This window comes from Microcaecilia unicolor, chromosome 3 (assembly GCF_901765095.1).
Source record: "Microcaecilia unicolor chromosome 3, aMicUni1.1, whole genome shotgun sequence".
NCBI classification, from domain to species: domain Eukaryota; kingdom Metazoa; phylum Chordata; class Amphibia; order Gymnophiona; family Siphonopidae; genus Microcaecilia; species Microcaecilia unicolor.
Window position 1 is genome coordinate 310,863,734 of NC_044033.1, and position 23,378 is coordinate 310,887,111.

The window sequence follows — 23,378 nt, forward strand, 5'->3', positions numbered from 1 at the left end:
GGAAGCCAGGTTCAATTCCCACTGCAGCTCCTTGTGATTGTGGGCAAGTCACTTGACCCTCCATTGCCCCAGGTACAAAATAAGTTACTGTATATAGTATGCAAACCACTTTGACTGTAACCACAGAAATGCAGTGTATCAAATCCTATCCCCTTTCCTTTTCTCTATACCCAGCTTCATCTACCAATTTTACGCACCTTTTGGAGTCCTTCCTGTGCCATGGAACGGAAAGAGAGAATGACTCCAATGATGGTCATCCTTTTCAGCAGGCTCTCTTGGGCTGGTAAGGTGAAGACAGACAGACAGGATTAGTTTCATGGAGCTCCAGTAATGTCTGAAAGCATTATCTGCCTTAACATATGCATCAGGAAACCATGGTTGTAACAGGAGTATTGGAACTGCACAAGATACGACCAAATCAGAGAACTGTGTATGTTGGGAAAATTGTACTATTAGGAAATGTCACTAATTTTAAATTAATCTTTTGAGGCCTGCAGGCTTTGAGACCCTGTGGTACCCTTGTGGGATTTGGGAAGACTCAAAATCCTGACTCCAGGTCCAAAGCAATTAAAGGGCAAAGACAGAAAAGCTTTATTCCAAGCACAATGCCCTACAGATAGAATGACCTTGGCCTCATCAAGCCTGTTCTTCCCAGGTATAGTACCATGCAAACACACGCAAATCTTAGAAACAGGTCAGAAAGCTTCCTAAATGGTTTACATGCTGAAAGTATACATTTCTCTAAAAGTCACAGTCCTAGTAATAGCTTTGTCTAAAAACTATGATGGTCACAGGGGTCCCTTAAAGAAGGAGCATTGTGACACTTGGGACAAAAATAATCTCTTAGAAAAACTATTAACAATCCTGGATGGTACCCCATCAGCATATCACTTACAAGTCAGCTTAGGCAACAGAGCTGCCATCTGCTCAGGTTTTTCATAGTTGGATCGTATCTGGACAAGGACATCCATGTTCTCCACCACGATTTTCTAGAAGAGAACCCAGCAAAAAACTGATGGTAATTTTCCTCATTATCTGGCCATTCTCTATGTACATAGCAGTTTGGTGTTATGATTGCATACTAGAACTTCAAAAAGATAGTAAAATTCCTGAGTCATCATCTTTTCCTAGCTGGAAAGGTCTTTAAAATTGCAAACCACAAAAAAAAATTCAACTCCTAGCGAACAGTTTTAGAACAAGAGCCTTCTGACCCCTAGGATGGAGACACAGCGGAACCAACAGAGACAGAGACAGCAAAAGCAGGTAGTGAGGCACAGCTAAAGCTAATTATGCTATATCACTTTTCTCTGTGGGTGAAGGAGATGGCATTGTCCAAGCTCCCTTCTGACTCTATTCAGTTGTCTACAATGTTCATGGAAACCATTAACCCCCCAACATTCAGCCGGTGGCGGTCAGCATTTTTTAAAAATGATAACCTTTGCCAGTTATTTTTTTATTTTGGCTTTTTCTATTTTATGCTGTTTCTAATATGGTTGCTGCCCTTTTCTGTCATATACATTGGAGTGTCTTTCCATCATTTGTCTAGCCTGTAAATCGTTGAGCTCTGCTGGTCAGTCTGCGCGGTATAGAAAATATTTAAATAAACTATCAAATATAAACTATGGGGGCAGAAGCAAAGCTCACTTGCTCCTGCCCCTTGCTGCTGCCTTTTTCAAATGGCTGCCGCAACCTCTTTTGAGCTGTCCTAAATTAACCCGCTTGGCTATGCGGGTCCTGGCACTGAATATTGCCAGCACCCGCATAACCTCTGGCTCCTCCCTATGCCACCACCTATACCGCCCCTTACCTGCCTGTTATTTTCTAGGGCTGGGCAGAGGTGATATTCAGCAGCACTGCCAGCTTTAGTGCTGCTGAATATTGGGGGTTAGGCACTGGTACATGATTTAAACAGTGGTGGCCCAACCATTAGGCCAAACGAGGCAGGGGCCTCAGACGGCACTCTCCAGGGAGCCCTCTTTTCACGTTTACCTTATTCTTTTCTTTTCCAAAAGGCTGCAGCAGCAGTGATTCCCATAGGCTGCCCTGCTGCCGGCACAAGCCTCTTCTCCCTACTGCGACCCTCCTCTTGATGTAACTTCCTGTTTCCTGAGAGGCAGGATGCAGTAGAGCAAAGAGGCCAGTGCCAGCGGCACCGCGGCAAGGTAGCCTATGGGAATTGCTGCTGCTGCCACTGCTGCCTTTTGGAAAAGAATAAAATAAGATAAACGCAGGAAAGAGGGTTGAGGAGGGAAGTGGGGAGACACTAGACTGGGCGAGGGCGGCGGTGGGAGTGACAGCGGGGTCGGGGGCTGCATCTCATCTCTGCCTCCGGTGGCAGATTGCCTTGGGTTGCCCCTGAATTTGAATACTGGCCAGTAAGATTCTGGATTGAGAACAAAGCTGAAATCTTGAATTCCAGGTAAGACACAATGCTTTCTAGAAGTGCTCATACTTCTTGGCCCCTCCTACTTGATCACACCATTCAGCTCTGTACACCTCAATTATGCTACCTGAGTGGCTTCACTGCTTAGTCACTTTACAGAAATACATAATGCCTGGGTTTGTAAGAATATAAGAACTGCCATAGTCTGACAAACATAGTTATATTCCATGCAACTTACTCCCAGGGACCCACAGTAGATTTCACTAAGTTTACCTTAATAACAGTGTATGGACTGGAGGTTGAGATGTAGAAGTGACCCCTCATTCTGGGTAATGAGGCCACCGTTGGTTAAAAAAATATCATCCTCCCTCCAACCGGTACGTCGTCCGGTATGGACACTTTTATTGGAGCCAGTCAGAAGCCCGTCCCTTGCTTTTGCTGAGGGGCAGTATGGGCCTTAGTCGCATGCTGTTGACGAGAACGAGAGCACTGGGGTTGAGGCTGGGCAGGCTGCTGAGAAGCAGGAGTGTACCTATGCCTAGAATAGGAATAGGGAGCACTCCTCCTCCCGCCAAAAAAAACCCTAGATGAGGAGGCAGTAGCAGAAGACATCCGGTGGGAGAGAGAATCCATAGCATCAATATGCTTCTTAATTTGATCAACCAGATCCTCTACTTTTTCACCAAAAAGATTATCCCCCCCGGCAAGGAACATCCGCCATTTGCTGCTGGACAGAATGATCCAGGTCAGAGACACGCAGCCATGAGAATCTGCGCATCACTATACCTTGAGCAGCAACTCTGGATGCCACGTCAAAAGTGTCAAATGTACCCCTGGCCAGGAACTTTCGACATGCCGTCTGCTGCCTGACCACCTGGTGAAAAGGCTCGGCTAGCTCTGTAGGGAGTGCATCAACCAAGCCCGACAGTTGCCGTATTGAGTCCCGCAAGTGCATGCTCGTGAACAGCTTCCTCCCAAAAGAATCAAGAGTTCTAGCCTCTCTGCCTGGGGGCACCGAAGCATAGTCTCTAGTACTCCTGGCTCTCTTGAGGGCGGAGTCCACCACCATGGAATTGTGGGGTAACTGAGACCTCACCAACCCAGGTTCACCGTGGATCCAATACTGGGATTCAGCTTTTTTCGGGACCACAGGGCCAGACAGAGGGGCTGACCAGTTTCGCATAAGGACTTCCTTCAGTACCTTATGCAAAGGAACTGTCACAGCCTCTTTAGGTGGAGAAGAATAATCCAGGACCTCGAGCATCTCAGTCCTGGGCTCATCCTCAACTTCCACACGGAAGGGAATAGCCGTAGCCATTTCCCAGACAAAAGAGGAAAAGGACAGACTCTCCGGTGGAGATAGGCTCCTTTCTGGCGGAGGGGAAGGATCAGAGGGAATCCCAAAGGACTCATCAGAAGAGAAGTACCTGGGATCCTCTTCTGACTCCCACGAACGCTCCTGCTCAGTATTGGACAGAACCTGAGTTAAGGTGCTTTGACACTGAACCTGCCTCGACGTCGAGGAACGATGTCCTCTATGGCGATGTCGAGAGGCCGATGCCCGGTCCGACTGCGGCGAAGCTCCCTCCACCGACGTCGAAGGGGAGTCGACCTGGGTGGCAGCCGACGTGGATGCCGCAAGCAGCATCACGATCGGGGACCTCACCGCAGGCAAAGGGCCAGACACCGCTGCAGCAGCAGGTACAGAAGGCGCAAACACCCCTGACACCGAAGCTGACTGTCATAGCAGCCCTTCCAGAAGTTCTGGAGACAAGGCCCAGATGCGCTCGTCGAGAGCCGCCATCAGAGAAGGCTACGGGGTCGATGGGACAGGCGGTGTCAGAATCCGTGGAATCTCAGGAACAGGGACCAGGCTACTGGGAGACCGACGCATCGGCACCTCCTGTATCGAGGGGGAGCGATCCTCTCGGAGCCAATGCTTCTCGGGTGCCGACTCTCTCGATGCCCTGGAGCTCCCGGTACCGTGTGTCAAAGGAGAACGATGACGGTGCTTCTTCGCCTTCGCTTGACGCCCGTCATCGAGACTCCTCGGTACCGATGAGGAAGACGTGGAATCCTCACGTCTCCTTAGGGCCAGGTCTGATGAAGGCCGAGGGGCCTGCATAACAGGAGGCCTCAAGGCAAGTGGAGACCCACTTGACGCTTCACTGCTCCCAGCGCGAGTTGGTCTCTCAGCAGCCATTAACTTTCTTCCCGACGTTGATCTTGATGCCGACGCCGCCGACCTCGGTACCGATGTCAATGTTGACGTCGAAGGACCGGACTGAGCCCCAAAAAGTTTTTCTCGTTGGGCTTCTCGAGACGCTTGAGTCCGTTTCTTCATACAAACATACAGACTACAAGCGGCTGGGCTATGGTCGGGCCCAAGGCACTGGATACACCAGGCGTGGGTATCAGTACCTGAGATAGTCCGGTTGCACTGCGAACAAATAAAAGAAAACTAAAACGAACTAGCCGATTCGCGCACTTGAAGACTCTAGCAAAACTTTGTTTTTATTTTGGTGGCAAAATGCCGGTTCCTGAGCCGACGCGGATATCGACCCACATGTGAGAACAAGCAGCCTGCTTGTCCTTGGAGAATCTGCGGTACTATCTGGTTAAGAGTCAATGAATATCAGTGGTTAGACAGACACAAGTCATTTAACAGGCCAGTTAAATTGCTTTGAATATTGATTGGTTAGTTTGTAGCTGGTGTGGATCTTACAAGGGGAAATATTTTTGTTTTTCTGGCCTTGTACTGCATGCAAGAGTCTGGTTTCTTGGGGTTTCAATTTAATTTTTGCCTGCATGTTTCTAATTAGTTTATGGTCACTTAGGGGTCCTTTTCCCCAGCTGCAGTAAAAAGGGCCCTGTGCTAGTTGCGGGGGCTGTTTTTGTCACACGCTGAGGCCCTTTTTATCGCAGCAGTTAAAAAAAGGGTGAAAATAGCCATGGCCGTGCGGTAAGATTGCTCTTACTGTGTGGCCATGCAAGGGGGAGCACTTACTGCCACCCTCTAAGGTGGTGGCAAGGGCTCCCGCACTAACCTGGCAGTAACCGGGTAGCATTTGGTGCTGCCTGATTACCGCTGGGTTAGTGCCACGCAAAAAAATACAGGCCAATTTTCCCTAACGCAGGAAATGGTGCATGCCAGGGCTGGAACTACCATTGGTGCCTGCATTGTGCTGGCGATAGCTCCAGATTAGCGTGCGGTAAGCTCATGTTGGCTTACTGCCGCTTTGTAAAAGGGCTCCTTAGTTTGTATTTGGTGAGGGTCTATCTGTGTTCTATGTGAGTGACTGAGGCCAGATATTCTGTTAGCATGGAGTTTTTTGGGAAGGATTTGTGAAACTGACTTGTTCAGTTTTACCCAAGGAGGTTAGATAAAACAGGAGACGAAGTGACATCAAAACGCTGAAGCCAATTAGGTCAAGCTCTATTTCCCCTTCCTCGTACAGCCTGCATCGCCGTACACTCAAAACAAAGCAAGCAAACCTATGAGCTGCTGCATCCAAGTTGTCATTCTTTATTGTTTGGTAGTATTTTTATTTAATCTCATTTATATTCTCAAACATGCTAGTTTGTGCAGTATATGGATATACACAGAGGAAGTACAATAATGGAATAACTTTTCGTAGATAGAGTAGCAATTTGTTAAAAATCATAATCAGTGCTTCATTTGGAGGTGCTGGTTATAGGGACACCCTAGCACTGTTATATTCATGCAGAGATTTTTTTTCTCCTGGTAAGGGGCCACTAAAACAGACATCATATTATAAGAATCAGCTATTCATCATTAGAGTTTCTATCTATATATATATTTATTTATTTACTTATTTATTTATGACATTTATATCACACATTAAACATGAATTAGGTTGAAACCTAGGAGCATTTAAAACAATTTTTTCCTGTGCCTACATCAAAAGAAAAAGATGGCATTTGAGAACTTGCTCCTTTTGTTTTGTGGATTGTGGTATATTATAAACATTTTTTATTACTACTATTTAAAAAGACAGATATTGAATAGTGAGGGCAGAGCTTCCTTCATGCTGAAGTCTAGGGTCAGTCTAAACGTGCCAACATTGTCCAGTTCAGCACAGTATTAGTCGCCAAGTTCATGTAAAGTTAATTATGTTCAGTGGAAAATAAATCTGTTGGTTCAGGCTGTCTGCTATGTGAGTATAACGAACAAATGCGGATCAATCAAGGTATGGTATACAACTTTATTCTAAAAAAACGCCGGACACAGTTTCTAATTGATGTGGTCACATGATGCCCGTCCATCAGGTGCATGGATTGAGTTAGCTTTGGAGGAACGCAGTTTGCTGTTTTTTTGTTTTTTTTTTTGCTTCGTTGTGAACCTGCTTTCATTTTCAAGCCCCTGACGCAGCCCTAGTGGGCGAAACACAGACTGTGTCGGGCAATTTTTTAGAATAAAGTTGTATACCATACCTTGATTGATCCACTTTTGTTTGCTTCCAAGTTGGATTTTGCGGATCGTCTGCCTTCTTGTTTTTTTGAACCATCCTATGTGAGTATTCCATCATTGTTTCATTATTGCTACCGCATATTATATATGGGCATTTGCTTTAAACTTTGATTGCTTTAATTTATTTATCCAGACCTTACATGTGAATCCCAAGGGTGGTTGAACAATTAGGTATAAACTGTGTTTTTTCTGACTACTTGTTTTGGTGTGCTTTGGGTCCTGCTGATCTGTAAATCTGCTGCCTGGAATTTTGGAAGATGGAAATTAGGAAATAAAAATTACATTTTGGATGTACTCTGTAGAAGTTGTTATTTACTTTTGCAATGTGATGGATGCCTGTTCTGGTGTGTGTATGTGATGGTCTTTGAATAACTACCTATACTTATGGCTATGATTTCTGAACACGTGGCATCATTAAAGGACAAACTTTTAAATGCCCAGTTGGGTATATATGCTAATCTCAACTTTGTTAAATGTTTCAGACATATCCATCTATTTGCTCCCATAATATAACTGAATCCTATTATTCTGTCTCACTGTATATGCCACATTGAACCCAACCTTGGTTGGGATAATGTGTAATACAAATGTAAAAAATAAAAATCCTTTATCCTCCACCTTGTGATGGCACAAGGAAAGCAAGTTTGGTCCAGTGAAGGCTAACTCAAAATAACTTGTTCCTTAGCTGGGCCCTAGCATTACCATATTGAAAATGCGACTATACCATGCCTCTGTGGTTATGTTCCACTAATATGTTAAATGATTAACTGGATTTCTTGAAAGGATTATATACACTTTGGATGCATGATTAGGGACACAAATACACACTTATTAATTCAATATCACAATTCCTCATGTACAGTCACAAAACAACATTTTAGGGTAGGGTGGATAGTATTCACAATGAACTCCTTTTGTTATCAACCAGATAGAGATTTCTGTTTTAGCACAGTATAAGTCATCACAAGAACAAAATATAACATGGTAACATAGTAACATAGTAGATGACGGCAGAAAAAGACCTGCACGGTCCATCTAGTCTGCCCACGATAAACTCATATGTGTATACCTTACCTTGATTTGTACCTGTCTTTTTCAGGGCACAAACCGTATAAGTCTGTCCAGCAGTATTTCCCGCCTCCCAACCACCAGTCCCGCCTCCCATCACCGGCTCTGGCACAGTCCCCGTATAAGTCTGCCCTCCCCTATCCTAGCCTCTCAACCACCAACCCCTCTTCCCCCCGCCACCCAATTTCAGCTAAGCTTCTGTGGATCCATTCCTTCTGCACAGGATTCCTTTATGCCTATCCCACGCATGTTTGAATTCCGTTACCGTTTTCATGTCCACCACCTCCCGCGGGAGGGCATTCCAAACGTTCACCACCCTCTCCGTGAAGAAATACTTCCTGACATCTTTCCTGAGTCTGCCCCCCTTCAATCTCATTTCATGTCCTCTCGTTCTACCGCCTTCCCATCTCCGGAAAAGATTCGTTTGCGGATTAATACCTTTCAAATATTTGAATGTCTGTATCATATCACCCCTGTTCCTCCTTTCCTCCAGAGTATACATGTTCAGGTCAGCAAGTCTCTCCTCATACGTCTTGGAACGCAACTCCCATACCATCCTCGTAGCTTTTCTTTGCACCGCTTCCATTTTTTTAACATCCTTCGCAAGGTACGGCCTCCAAAACTGAACACAATACTCCAGGTGGGGCCTCACCAACGTCTTATACAGGGGCATTAAAACCTCCTTTCTTCTGCTGGTCACACCTCTCTCTATACAGCCTAGCAACCTTCTCGCTACGGCCACCGCCTTGTCGCACTGTTTCATCGCCTTCAGGTCCTCAGATACTATCACCCCAAGATCCCTCACCCTGTCCGTGTCTATCAGGCTCTCCCCACCTAACACATACGCCTCCCTTGGATTTCTACTCCCTAAGTGCATCACTTTGCATTTCTTCGTATTGAATTTTAATTGCCAAACCTTAGACCATTCTTCCAGCTTCTTCAGATCTTTTTTCATGTTTTCCACTCCCTCCGGGGTGTCCACTCTGTTGCCAGAGTGGAGAGATGCCGACGCCGAGACAGCGGGCAGGTCAGAGAAAAACAGCGGATGTTGCCTGGTGAGTGGAAACCAAGCCACAGACCCCTGGACGGATCGGGAACGACTGGAGACCCACCGAAACAGCTGAGGCCAGGTTGGTCACGATCACGCTGCAGTGAGGCTTCACTGCTTACAAAAGGACTAGATAGGCTCACTTCCACTCCTAGCCTATCAAACCTCCCTGCAACAGTTCTGAACTTGCAACCTGTTTGAGTAAACTGGAGGACGGCTGTGCAGAATAAAGGAAACACTCAATCAATCAAACCTCAGTGCAGCTGCTTAAAGACTTTTTTAAACCCAGATACACAAACTGCTGTTACTACATGTTCCAGCAAAGAGTTCTAGAGCTTAACTATTTCCTCCTATTTGTTTTAAAAGTATTTATATGTAACTTCCTCAAGTGTCCCATAGTCTTTGTACTTTTGCGGATGATACTAAGATTTGTAACAGAGTGGACACCCGGGAGGGAGTGGAAAGCATGAAAAAGGATCTGAGGAAGCTAGAAGAATGGTCTAAGGTTTGGCAATTAAAATTCAATGCGAAGAAATGCAAAGTGATGCACTTAGGGAGTAGAAACCCAAGAGAGACTTATGTGTTAGGCGGTGAGAGTCTGATAGGTACTGAGGGGGAGAGGGATCTTGGGGTGATAGTATCCGAGGATCTGAAGGCGACGAAACAGTGTGACAAGGCGGTGGCTGTAGCGAGAAGGTTGCTAGGCTGTATAGAGAGAGGTGTGATCAGCAGAAGAAAGGAAGTGTTGATGCCCCTGTACAAGTCGTTGGTCAGGCCCCAACTGGAGTATTGTGTTCAGTTTTGGAGGCCGTACCTTGCGAAGGATGTTAAAAAAATTGAAAGCGATGCAATGAAAAGCTACGAGAATGGTACAGGATTTGCGTTCCAAGACGTATGAGGAGAGACTTGCTGACCTGAACATGTATACCCTGGAGGAAAGGAGGAACAGGGGTGATATGATACAGACGTTCAAATATTTGAAAGGTATTAATCCGCAAACAAATCTTTTCCGGAGATGGGAAGGCGGTAGAACGAGAGGACATGAAATGAGGTTGAAGGGGGGCAGCCTCAGGAAAGATGTCAGGAAGTATTTTTTCACGGAGAGGGTGGTGGATGCTTGGAATGCCCTCCCGCGGGAGGTGGTGGAGATGAAAACGGTAACGGAATTCAAACATGCGTGGGATATGCATAAAGGAATCCTGTGCAGAAGGAATGGATCCTCAGAAGCCTAGCTGAAATTGGGGGGCGGAGCAGGTGGGGGGAAGAGGAGGTTGGTGGTTGGGAGGCGAGTATAGTGGAGAGCAGACTTATACGGTCTGTGCCAAAGCCAGTGATGGGATGTGGGACTGGTGGTTGGGAGGCGGGAAGTACTGCTGCGCAGACTTGTACGGTCTGTGCCCTGAATAAGGCAGGTACAAATCAAGGTAAGGTTTACACATATGTTGTCTTGTTGGGCAGACTGGATGGACCGTGCAGGTCTTTTTCTGCCGTCATCTACTATGTTACTATGTTACTTGCATGCACTGTATTGAGTGTACTGGATGACGGCAGTGCAGATCTGGGAAACAGAGATTAATCAGCACGGCTCCCTTGCCTATAATGGTCTGGATTGGCTCACTGTCACACCAGTCTACTCCAATCAACTAAATCCCCCCACGTACGTGGCTGGTAGTAGTCTGCTGCACTGGTCGACCGTGGTCCTGTGCACTGCCTCTCCAGCTGTTCCAGCCCGCCTACCCCAGCTTGCTCCAGCCCGCCTGATCCAGCTCTTCCTGCTCGTCCTAGTCCATCTGCTCCAACCTCCGTCGGAACCAACTCTTCCTGCTTGTTCCAGCCACCTGCTCCTGCCGTTCCAGCCCGCCTAATCCTGCTTACTCCAGTCAGCTTGATCCAGCTCTCCAGCCTTCTGCTCCTGCTGTTCCAGCTCACCTAATCCTGCTGCCCCAGTCAGCCTGATCCAGCTTCCCCTGCTCGATCCAGTCCATCTGCACTAGCTTGCTCCTGCCCGCCTGATCCAGCTTCCAGTCCATCTGCATCAGCTTGCACCACCCCACCAGCTTGTCCAACTTGCCTCCTCACTCACTCCCTACCTCTGTCACTACCTATGGCCCCCTTTCACATTCTATTCCTCACCCTATCCCTCCCCAATCTCTTCCCCCTCCCTCCGCTCTCTACCACACGAACTCACTACCCACCCGCCCCCCCCGTCCTGCCCACTACTGCAATACCCTACCTACCCCTATCCCCCTCCACCTCACCATCCCTACTGTCCTCCTCCTCCTTCCTAGCTCTCAACCTCCAACACCTTCTTCCTGCCATGAACCCTTCCCATTCCTCCTCTGTGCATCTTGCCTTCATCGCCTTCAGCGCCCTACCTCCCCCACCCTTCTCCGCTCTCTCTTGCTCCTTCTCCTGCTATCCGCGGGAGACATTAACCCTAACCCAGGTCCACCACACATGCCCTCATCCCCATCTCATCTATGCAAACGTTCCCGCGATATCTCCAATCTCATCTCCATTCCCCTCCTCCCCCCTTCTTCCCTCCCCTTCTCGTGTGCCCTGTGGAATGCCCACTCAATCTGCAACAAACTTACCTTAACCCATGATCTCTTCATCTCCCATTCCCTCCATCTGCTCGCCCTAACCGAAACCTGGCTCACCCCTGACGACTCTGCCTCAGTCGCAGCCCTTTGCCACGGAGGCTACCATTTCTCCCATTCGCCCCGCACAACTTGCCGCGGTGGCGGCGTTGGCCTACTACTTTCGCCCTCCTGCAGCTTTCAACCCCTCCTCCTACCACAGTCTCACTGCTTCTCATTCTTTGAAGTCCATTCAATCCGTCTATTCTACCCGCTGCCTCTCCGAGTTGCAGTCATCTACCGCCCCCCTGATAAGTCCCTCCCTTCCTTCCTTACTGATTTTGATGCCTGGCTCTCCGTTTTTCTGGAGCCCTCATCCCCATCCCTCATTCTTGGTGACTTCAACATACACACTGATAACCCAACCGACTCATACGCTTCTCAATTCCTCACCCTAACTTCCTCCTTCAACCTCCAACTGAGCTCCACCACCCCTACTCACAAATCTGGACACTGTCTTGATCTCGTCCTCTCCTCTACCTGCTCGCCCTCTAATCTCTGCGTCTCTGCTCTTCCCATTTCTGACCATCACCTGATCACATTCACACTTCATCACCCTCCCCATCAGTCCCGCCCAACACTAACCACGACCTCCAGGAATCTCCAGGCTGTTGACCCCCCACCTTATCCGCTAGTATCTCTGATCTCCTCCCGTCCATCACGTCCTCCGAGTCCATCGACAAGGCTGTTTCCAAGTACAATGCCACTCTCTCCTCCGCCCTAGACACCCTTGCACCATCTGTTTCCCGTCCCACAAGGCGCACTAATCCCCAGCCCTGGCTTAACCCTTGCACCCGTTACCTTCGCTCCTGCTCCCGATCGGCTGAACGCCTATGGAGGAAATCTCGCACCCATACTGACTTCATTCACTACAAATTCATGCTATCCTCCTTCCAGTCCTCCCTATTCCTTGCCAAACAGGACTACTACACTCACTTGACTAACTCCCTCAGCTCTAACTCTCGTCGTCTCTTTGCCACCCTCAACTCCCTCCTCAAAGTGCCCTCCGCTCCCACCCCCCCCCCCCCCCACTCTCTCCTCAATCACTAGCTGACTAGTTCCGCGACAAGGTCCAGAAGATCAACCTCGAATTCACCACTAAACCGTCTCCTCCTCTTCTTCCTATCACCCACTGCCTCAACCAAAAAACCCAGGCCTCCTTCTCCTCCTTTCCTGATATCACTGAAGAGGAAACCGCCCATCTTCTCTCCTCCTCGAAATCTACCACCTGTTCCTCAGACCCCATCCCCACCAACTTACTTATCACCATCTCTCCTACTATCACCCCTCCCATCTGTCATATCCTCAACCTCTCTCTCTCCACCGCGACTGTCCCTGACACCTTCAAGCATGCTGTTGTCACACCTCTCCTCAAAAAACCTTCACTTGACCCTACGTGTCCCTCCAACTACCGCCCCATCTCCCTCCTACCCTTCCTCTCCAAAATACTTGAACGCGCCATTCACAGCCGCTGCATTGATTTTCTCGCCTCTCATACCATCCTTGATCCGCTTCAATCTGGCTTTCGCCCACTTCACTCAACAGAAACGGCATTATCCAAAGTCTGTAATGACCTGTTTCTCGCCAAATCCAAAGGTCATTACTCCATCCTCATTCTCCTCGACCTATCCGCCGCTTTTGACACTGTCAATCACAACTTACTTCTTGACACACTGTCCTCTTTTGGGTTCCAGGGCGCTGTCCTCTCCTGGTTCTCCTCTTATCTCTCCCATCGTACCTTCAGAGTACACTCTCATGGCTCTTCCTCCACCCCTATCCCGCTCTCTGTTGGAGTCCCTCAGGGTTCTGTCCTTGGACCCCTTCTTTTCTCTATCTACACCTCTTCCCTGGGCTCCCTGATCTCGTCTCATGGCTTCCAGTATCATCTTTATGCCGACAACACCCAGCTTTATCTCTCCACACCTGACATCACTGCGGAAACCCAGGCCAAAGTATCGGCCTGCTTATCCGACATTGCTGGCTGGATGTCCAACCGCCACCTGAAACTGAACATGGCCAAGACCGAACTTCTTGTCTTCCCACCCAAACCCACTTCTCCTCTACCTCCACTCTCTATCTCAGTTGATAACACCCTCATCGTCCCCGTCGCATCTGCCCGCAACCTCGGTGTCATCTTCGACTCCTCCCTCTCCTTCTCTGCGCACATCCAGCAGTTAGCCAAGACCTGTCGCTTCTTCCTCTATAACATTAGCAAAATCCGCCCTTTCCTCTCTGAGCACACCACCCGAACTCTCATCCACTCTCTCATTACCTCTCGCCTTGACTACTGCAACCTACTCCTCACTGGTCTCCCACTTAGCCACCTATCCCCCCTTCAGTCCGTTCAGAACTCTGCTGCACGTCTTATCTTCCGCTTGAACCGATACACTCACATCACCCCTCTCCTCAAGTCACTTCATTGGCTTCCGATCAGGTACCGCATTCAATTCAAGCTTCTGCTACTAACCTACAAATGTACTCGATCTGCAGCCCCTCCTTACCTCTCAACCCTCATCTCCCCTTACATTCCTACCCGTAACCTCCGCTCTCAAGACAAATCCTTCCTTTCAGTACCCTTCTCCACCACCGCCAACTCCAGGCTCCGCCCTTTCTGCCTCGCCTCACCCCACGCGTGGAACAAACTCCCCGAGCCCATACATCAGGCCCCCTCCCTCCCCATCTTCAAATCTCTGCTTAAAGCCCATCTCTTCAATGTCGCCTTCGGCACCTAGCCTCTACACAGGAAATCTAGACTGCACAACTTGACATTTCGTTCTTTAGATTGTAAGCTCCTTTGAGCAGGGACGGTCCTTCTTTGTTTACGTTGTACAGCGCTGGGTAACCCTAGTAGCGCTCTAGAAATGTTAAGTAGTAGTAGTAGTAGTAAATCTTGGTGTCATCTGCAAAAAGGCAAACTTTATCTTGTAACCCTTCGGCAATGTCACTCACAAATATATTGAACAGAATGGGCCCCAGCACCGATCCCTGAGGCACTCCACTACTCACCTTTCCCTCCTCTGAGCGAACTCCATTTACCACCACCCTCTGGCATCTGCCCGTCAACCAGTTCCTAATCCAGTTCACCACTTATATATAAGAAAATCAATGGACTACATTAGGGGCTTATAGCCTATTTAGTTATGTCTAAAGAAATTAGATCTGCATGAAATAAAATATTTATTTTTATTTTGACTTATAAAACCACTTGCCCCTGAAACATGTTCAAAACAGAATAATCCATTTGTGTATCTAAAAGGTAAATTTCTACAAAACAGATGAATATTTGATTCCATGTGCCACAATGAAAGGAGAGTTTAATTCTACTTCCATTTAAATTTTTTTTTGTTACATTTGTACCCCGCGCTTTCCCACTCATGGCAGGCTCAATGCGGCTTACATGGGGCAATTTAATATATTCCATCATCATGGAAACAGAGCTTGACCTAATTAGCTTCCATGTTTTGACCAGGCTTCCCAAGGCAGATTACCACAACAGTTAAGATGAACCCATCAAGAAACAGGATATCTTCACTGAAATTTGGCCATCTGTATTGTATATAACAGTGCAGAAAAATGAGCACATAAAAACAGAGCTTATAATTGCTGTTTCCACCAGCTCCCATAATTTTTGAAGCTGTTTTAGTGATATTCAATTGTTATTTCATGATATTTATATCTACACTAGTAAAAAAGGCCCTTTTCTGGAAGGAATGAAACAGGCGCTAGCAAGGTTTTCCTGGGAGTGTGTGTGTTTGAGAGAGAGAGCCAGAGTGAATGTGCAGGTGTGTGACAGAGTGAGACTGTCTGTGTGAGAATGAGAGTGTGTGACAGGGTCCCCTCCCCTGTTCCTAATGCCCCCTCACCCCGTTCCCTCCCCTCCTTTTCCTCCTCCTTCCCACACTTTGGGTTCCTTAAGGCTTTCAAAAGTCTATGTACCCCCGTGGCCCTAACGCCCAGTATCCGGATACCCCACTGCTTTCCTCCTCACCCCTCCCCCAAGATGTAATACTTTCATGTCCTTCATTTTGTTTTAAAAAGTGTCCTATCTACCTTGTGTACAAATGCCCGGCATTCAGATTGTGTTCCTCTCGTAAATTTTCATTTCTTTCATTCATTCAGAACTTGCCCCCCCCCCCCCCCCCCCCCCCCCGAACACTTTTGGTTCCTTCAGTCTTTTAAAACTCTCCTATGTACCCTGTGTGCTAATGGCCAGCACTGAGATTGTTTTCCTGTCCCAAATTTACATGTCTTTCAGTCATTCACAACTCCCCCCACCTTCTCCAGTTTAACACTTTTGTTTCCTTCAGTCTTTTAAAACTCTCCTATCTACCCTGTGTTCTAATGGCCAGCATTCAGATTGTTTTCCTTTCCCAAATGTTCATGTCTTTCAGTCGTTCAGAACTCCCCCCTCCCCCCATTTAACACTTTTGGTTCCTTCAGTCTTTTAAAACTCTCCTATCAACCCTGTGTCCTAATGGCCAGCACTCAGATTGTTTTGCTTTGCCAAATTGTCTGTCACTGATGTCACTGAGGTCAGTGCGTGCCTGCCTAGCAGACCACTTCCGGCAGGCACGGTCCCAGGCACATCCTGTTGGAGGTGAGAATTATTATATAGGATATGGGAAACTTTAAAAAAAATTAAAAAGTGGTCAGATAAGTAAAAAAAAAAAAAAGAAGAAGAAAAAAAACAAAATCTTTTGTCCTCCACCTTTTCAGGCATAGCCTATCCAACTGAAACAGCTTTAGACTTGTTACAGATTGACCACACATAGGCAGTCCCTTATTCTAATAATCTTTCGCTATTGCTTTCAATAGCATTTGCTATTGTTTTGGGTGTAGTAAAATTGCACCAAGCTCCACCTACTGCAGGCAAGCTCCGTCTACTGGCTTCAGCTCATACAATGGACTAGATAGGCTCACTTCGTCTCCTGTTTTATCCAATCTCCTTGGTTTTTCCCAGTAGGTGTACTGATGTTCTAAGGCCAATTGCATATTTATGGTGCTGCCTTTTACTATGTAGGGTCCTTGTTATGTGAATTTTAGAATTATTCTGGAAAGGTAGATTTGCTCTAGGTCCTTAGTGAATTTTTAAAATTGTTTAACATTACTTCATAATATACCTGGTACTGAGAGAGTTTGTTGCTGATATTGAGATTACATTAAAAACAAATATTATTGTATGGCAAGTTTTATAGAGAAATGTCCTAGATCTGCTCTACATCAATTGTTGGGGAAGGGGGATAAATGGTTCTGTGGATGCAGAATATATGTTTGGATTTAATACTGTATGGAAGAAGCATATGTATGTTGAGGGAATGTGAAGGGATGCATGGCTTAATGGGGCTGAAGAGTGCACCCTGTGTTACTACACACCCACCACCTGCTTTCAATGCAGCCTGCAGTCACTGAATCCTGCACTTCTGCCCTCACTGCAGGTATTTGTTTGGGACAGAAAAGGGGCAGGTCAATGGCAGGTTTGGGGTTTTTCTCTTTTAAAAAGTTTGCAATCCTCTGCGCCCCATTCATATAGCTGGAGGGGATCCCCACCCGTGCCAAGCTGCCCACAGTGGTATTGCAGACATGCTCAGTTCTCGTACATGTTCAGGTCATGCATGAAAACTGAGCATGCTTGGGGTGCTAGTTTTGGAGTGCTGCCACTGACTACCACAGTTTTTTAAACACAGGTCAGCGGGCTGCAGATGTCTACAAGCTGGTGGAGCTTGGGGGTATCTGCCAGCTAAGGTATTTAATTTTTAAATTTCAAAGGGGAGCAGGGAGGAAGAGGTAATATGTGTCCACTCAACCTACCTGTTGGCCCACTCAAAAATTGCCTCCGTCTATGCTGCTGTACTGCTTGTTTTAAACCTCCCCCTCTCTGTCCTTTAGGTCACACAGATTCAACACAGATACACACACAAACATACACACATGCAAAGACACATCTGCATGGTGAGCATCCATAAGCAACTGGGGGGGGGGGGGGTAGGGGGAAAGAGGTCCACCCCTTCCCAATCCTGTGCTCTCCTGGCATCACCGCTTACATATTTCCCAGTGCTCTTTTCCCACTTCAAAAAAATTCAGCATGGACCTGAGAGCTCTGGTGTTCTGACAGGTCCTGCAGCACCCCACCTCCTCTTCCACATTCAAGAGGAGGGATCTGGGTACCACGAGTCTTCTCTGAGCACAAGGGCTTACAGACTCCATGTTGAATTTTGGAAGTGGATATGGTTCTGCCACTGCTTAGAGACTGGATTGCTCGACAAGGTTGCAGCATGGGACCCAAATGAAGCATGGGTCATTGGCAGTAACACTCCAGCTCCTGTGAGTTGGCAGTACAGGTAGCTGCCTACATTGCTTATGCCTAAATCCAAGCCTGCACACATGTGCGCGCACACACAGGAAACACAAGTGTGCACATGCGCACACACAAATACACACCTACACGCAGAGGGATTGAAAAGAATTCCATGAACCATGATCTGCATGCATTTCCCATTTGTTCTTTATCAAGTTTGAATACAATCAGTGGAGGCTGTGTAGAGCTTGCCTCCCTGTAGAGCAGTGTTTCTCAAGTCCAGTCTTGGAGTACCCCCTTGCCAGTCGGGTTTCCAGGATATCCCAACGAATATGCATGAACTTGATTTGCATACACTGCCTCTATTATATGCCAAAAAAAACAGTAGAGGAGTAGCCTAGTGGTTAGTGCAGTGGACTTTGATCCTGGGGAACTAAGTTCAATTCCCACTGCAGCTCCTTGCGACTCTGGGCAAGTCACTTATTTATTTGTTTGTTGCATTTGTATCCCACATTTTCCCACATATTTGCAGGCTCAAAGTGGCTTACAATGTTCCGTTATGGCAATCGCCATTCCAGAGTAAAAGATATATTTGGTGTTACATAGAGAATAGGATGACATAATAGAATTAAGCAAACAAGCTCAATGTGGCTTACAATGTTCCGTTATGGAACTTATTCCTCCATTACCCCAGGTACAAATAAGTACCTGTATATACTATGTAAACCACTTTGTAGTTGCAAAAAAAAAAAAAAAAAACACAGAAAGGTGGAATATCAAGTCCTATTCCCTTTCCCTTTCACTGTGGATATCCTGAAAACCTGACTGGCAGGGGGTACTCCAGGACAGGACTTGGAAAACACTGTGCTAGAATGACATGCATACTTTAATTGTTCAAATGTGGATTGCCTGAAGTGGGCTGCCTTCAATGGACACTATAATGTTGAATCAGCCTGCCTGAGTCTAAGTAGAAAAAAACTGATTATCTCACATACACCATTATGACTGCTTAGGCTGGTGCGAAGGTGGATAAATACCTTTAATTCAACGACTTGTGAAGTGATGTGCCACATAAGGTTCTCACTTAGGAACTTCATTCCATAGGGGCCAATTAGCTCGGCTAATGCTCGCATTTCTGTGGAGGATTAAAAAGAAGAGGCAGACAACCATCCTGTTAACAGATTGCTGGTGTTTGTTCAGCCCCCAAGCACAGGACTATACAACAGAACAGAGGTTCCACAGTGTTACAGGAATGTAATGGTGATAAATAATCAAAGGGATTCCATCATGATTTTGCTCCACCTCTCCAAAGTCTCTCACAGACAGATGATCACCTATGATCAGAGATAATTGCATGCAAATTTAAGCATGCAATTATCTCTAATCGTGGGGTAGAAGTGTGGGAGAATTGTGCCTGAGCATGCGCTCAGCACAATCCTCCCGCACTTGTTTGACAGGTCTGGGCTGTCAAAAGCCCAAACCTGTCAAACACAGGGGCTGGAGGTCCATGGGACCACCAGGCCCCAACTACCCCTGCCCCAAGCAATGGGGGCTGGAGGTCCGGCGGACCTCCAGTCCCCCCGATGATCCCCCCTCAGGTTCAAGGAGGGCTGGAGATCCGGTGGGTCTCTAGCCCCCCCCAACTCCCCTCAACATGTGCACCCAGTCCCTGGTGGCCCAGTGGGCAACCAATCCCCCCCCCAGCAACAGGGGGACTGGAGGTCTGCTGGACCGCCGGTCCCCCCCAGACGATCCCCCCCTAGGTTCAGGGAGGGCTGGAGATCCGGTGGGTCTCCAGCCCCCCAACCCCCCAGCAAAGGGTCCCTGGGGGGTTGGGGGGGCTGGAGACACCATATAAGGGAGAACCTCCCTTATATGGTATGTAGCCCCGCCCAGCGCATTCCAGGACACACTGGGCAGGGCTGGGCGCCGCCATTTTGCGGCGTCGAAGGAAGAGGAAGGAGGCAGGCTACCTCCCTCCTCCGACCCACAAGGTAGGGGGGTAGGGAGAAGGGAGTGGGCAGGCAGGGAGAGGGGGAGCGGATTGATCACTGGACCACCAGGGTTCCTTTGCTGGGGAGTTGGGGGGGCTGGAGACCCACTGGATCTCTAGACCTCCCTGAACCTAGGGGCGGATCATTGGGGGGGATCGAGGGGGGACCAGCGGTCCAGCGAATCTCCAGCCCCCCTGTCGCTGGGGGGGGAGCTTGGTTGCCCACTGGGTCACCAGGGACTGGGTGCATATGTTGAAGGGAGTTAGGGGGGGCTGGAGACCCACCGGATCTCCAGCCGTCCCTGAAACTGGGGGGGGGGGGGGAATCGTCGGGGGGACCGGAGATCCGCTGGACCTCCAGCCCCCTGTCACTGGCAGGTTTGCCTTGTTGGGGTGAATGGGGGCCTGCCAGCATGCAAATGCGTGCTGGACAGGGCTCACCATTCCTCCCCAATGATCTGCAAACCCTAACGCCAGCTCGGAGCTGGCGTACGGTTTGCCATGGCCAGCGACCCAATCTTTGGCGCGCTGGTTGCTGATCATTGGGGATGAATATGTTTAGCCCTGTTTAGCATGCATTTGCATATTAGTTGTGTTCAGAGCCCTCGAGCGCGTTGTTTCAAGCGCTCGAGGGCTCTGATCATGGGGCAGCAGCAAACGCTAACAGCCTCTAGCACCGGTGTTTGCTTCTGATCATTCCCTTTTCAGTGTTTTAACAAATTAATTTTCTAATTATCATTTTCCACTAAACATAACCCCCCCACCCCCTGATATTTAAAACTATTTAACTATGGTTCCTGGCCAGTTAAATGGCACTTAATCAGCTATCCAGCAATATTCAGTGGGAGACAGCTGGTTATCTCCTGCTAAATATTCCCAATTAGAAGATAACTGGTTATATCATGTGATACAACTGGCTACCGCTAATATTCTGTGCATCGCCGTCTAAATTGACAGCCAAAACAGCAGAAATATCTTTGGCCAGTTTAAACTTAACCGGCTAGCACTGAATATCAGCTTGGCCAGAAAAACACCTAGATATTCAATGCCGATCACTGGAAATGGCCCGGCACTGAATATCCGGGCTGACCGTCGACTGCGGGAGTTAACTGGTCTCCCTCCCGCGGTGTGAATATTGGGCCCACAGTCCTTTACACAGCTGCAATATGGTACTGCTTCTTTTCCATATACAGGGAATGCAATTTTCAAAAGCCATTTACCTGGGTAAATAAGCTGCCTGCAATATAAAGAGGGATCAGTAACATGTTTATTTTACCTTGTGGTAGGGTTACCATATGTCTGGTTTTACCTGAACATGTCCTCTTTTTGAGGACACAGCCATGCAACCGGGCAGGTTTTGCCAGCCAGCCTGTTTGTCTGGATTTGTGGACAAACAGGCAGGCAGGCTGGTGGGTGGGCAGGCCTAGGGGTGTCTTACCTTACTGTACTGCCCTGGTGGTCTAGTGACCTCTTGGGGGCAGGAAAGAGCCCCCTTTTTCCTGCCTGGAGCGGCTGCAGACTGTCTCTTGCTGCCTCTGGTCCCGGCGCCGATTCAAGCGGCAGCCTCATCATGAGACTTCGGCAGAAGTCCTCTTTTTGTGGGGAGCAAATATGGTAACCCTACCCTGTAGTAACATACGCAAGGGCAGGCCGTGGAGCCAAGTAAGACAAGCCACACGCAATTAGCAAATTATGGTGAAAGCAATGATATTTATTATAGGTGTCCGGTAAGGGCTCCTCTTCACTTCACAGGAAGGGAGGAAACAATGCTCAAAGCTAGTTCTTTAAACAAAATAGTGTCCTTGAGTGACCTGCTCCTGTGGGGCAACAGCATACATGAATGTCTCTCAGCTCAGCAGTAACTCTTACTGGTTTCTGGCCTGGTCCCTGGATCCAGAATTAACAGCACAGTCTCTGGCAGGCACACAAGGCTGGCCTGCAGTCAGCCAGGTCAAAACACAAACTCTTCAAGGTTCCAAGTTGAACTTGGCCTACCTGAACATAGTGGTTGCAGCTTCTCAGCTTCAGGGTGGAGGCATCTGCAGTGAGTTTATCTTGTTGGGCTGACTGGATGGCGCGTTCAGGTCTTTATCTGCCATGGCATCGCTGCTTCCCTCTGGGCTTCCTTAACCTAGCTCTGGCCTCGCCTTTTATATTTCCTGGACTATATCCTCCTGGCTCCAAAGTTGCCAGTTTGGGCGGTTTCCCATGACCTGCTGTGGGATTTTTTTGAAAGCTGCGAGTTGCAGCTTTTTGGGTCCTTTTTTGGTACAGCGGACGCAGATTGGGTTGGGTGCTCTGTGACTGCTCACCCTCCTACTGGCCCTCTTAAATTGCTGTATGTAGTGTGCGCGCATGTTTGAGCCCAGCCAGCCACCCCACCACCATGCGTGTTTGAGCCCTGGCCGGCCACCCCATCACCACCATAGCAGCAGAAGCTGCGACTCATCGCGGGACTGGAGAGAAGCGGTAGCACAGTCAAAGCAAGCAACAGCAATGCAGTTGCACCCTTGAGGAGGGCTGGGGAAGAGATGCCACGGTTGTTGCTGCTGCTGCCACTGCCACAGGACGGTCGGGGAGTGAAACAAGAGCCGAGGGTAGGGCTGCAGCTCCACGTGCCCCGTGCACCCCTGTCACCGCTACCATGCACTGCCTCCTCCTTGCTCTGTAGGGCTGTATCTCTTCCCAGCTAAGGAGGATAGAGGGGCTGGGAGAAGTAATAAACACACCGGGGGACATAGGGGCCAAGACGAGAGTCCTCCGGGGCCCAAACAATGATGGCGCAGGAGATGGGAGAGACAGGAGGAAATGAAGGGGGGGGGGGGGGGAAGGGGCTGGCATTCTCTAATCAGGTGCTTCCCGTTCTCTCTCCTGTCAGGGACCTGGGCTTAGCTCTCAGGCTACTGGCTACTGGGGGGCAATGGCGTACCAAGGGAGGGGGGGTGGTGGTGGTGGTCCGCCCCGGGTGCACGCTGCTGGGGGGGTGCCGCGCGCCTGTCCGTCGTTCGTTCCATGCTCCCTCTGCCCCGGAACAGGATGTTCCGGGGCAGAGGAAGCATGGAACGAACGACGGACAGGCGCACGCAGCACCCCCCCAGCGGCGTGCATCCGGGGGATTCTTTCGCAGGGGGGGTTGTCCTTTCGCGCTTCCTTCCTTCTCGCCCCCCCCCCCCCCCCCCCCGTCTCCGTGCAGCAGCAGGCGGACGGTGAGCAGAACCTCTCCCTGCGAGGAGGCTGGTGGTAGCTTCCGGGCTGTGGGGATTGGCCGGTTTTAGCCCTTTCCCACCCTCTGCCTGCTTTTCATTGAGCACAGCTGCAGCGGCGGGAGCAGGGAGTGCAGAGGTGCTGGGGGCGGCTCGCGGACGGGGCTCGCACGGGCGGCTGCAGAGACTGTTCAGCACGCAGAAGGGGGGCAGATCGCGCTGCATCCGGGGAGGGCTGCACCTGGGGGGGGCATCGG

At 48.8% G+C, this 23,378-nt stretch overlaps 1 protein-coding gene across 2 annotated transcripts in view; it reads right to left on the reverse strand.

The window, feature by feature from the left end:
* The window catches only part of NCKAP1L (NCK associated protein 1 like), a 338,352-nt gene that overhangs the window by 83,333 nt on the left and 231,641 nt on the right, over positions 1–23,378 (reverse strand). For both annotated transcript variants that reach the window (XM_030198309.1, XM_030198310.1), the window contains exons 23-25: positions 18,963–19,060; positions 896–989; positions 198–280 (exon numbers count right to left, since the gene is read on the reverse strand). In XM_030198309.1, coding sequence (XP_030054169.1) covers positions 198–280; positions 896–989; positions 18,963–19,060 — 275 coding nt within the window. The remainder of the gene's footprint in view (positions 1–197; positions 281–895; positions 990–18,962; positions 19,061–23,378) is intronic.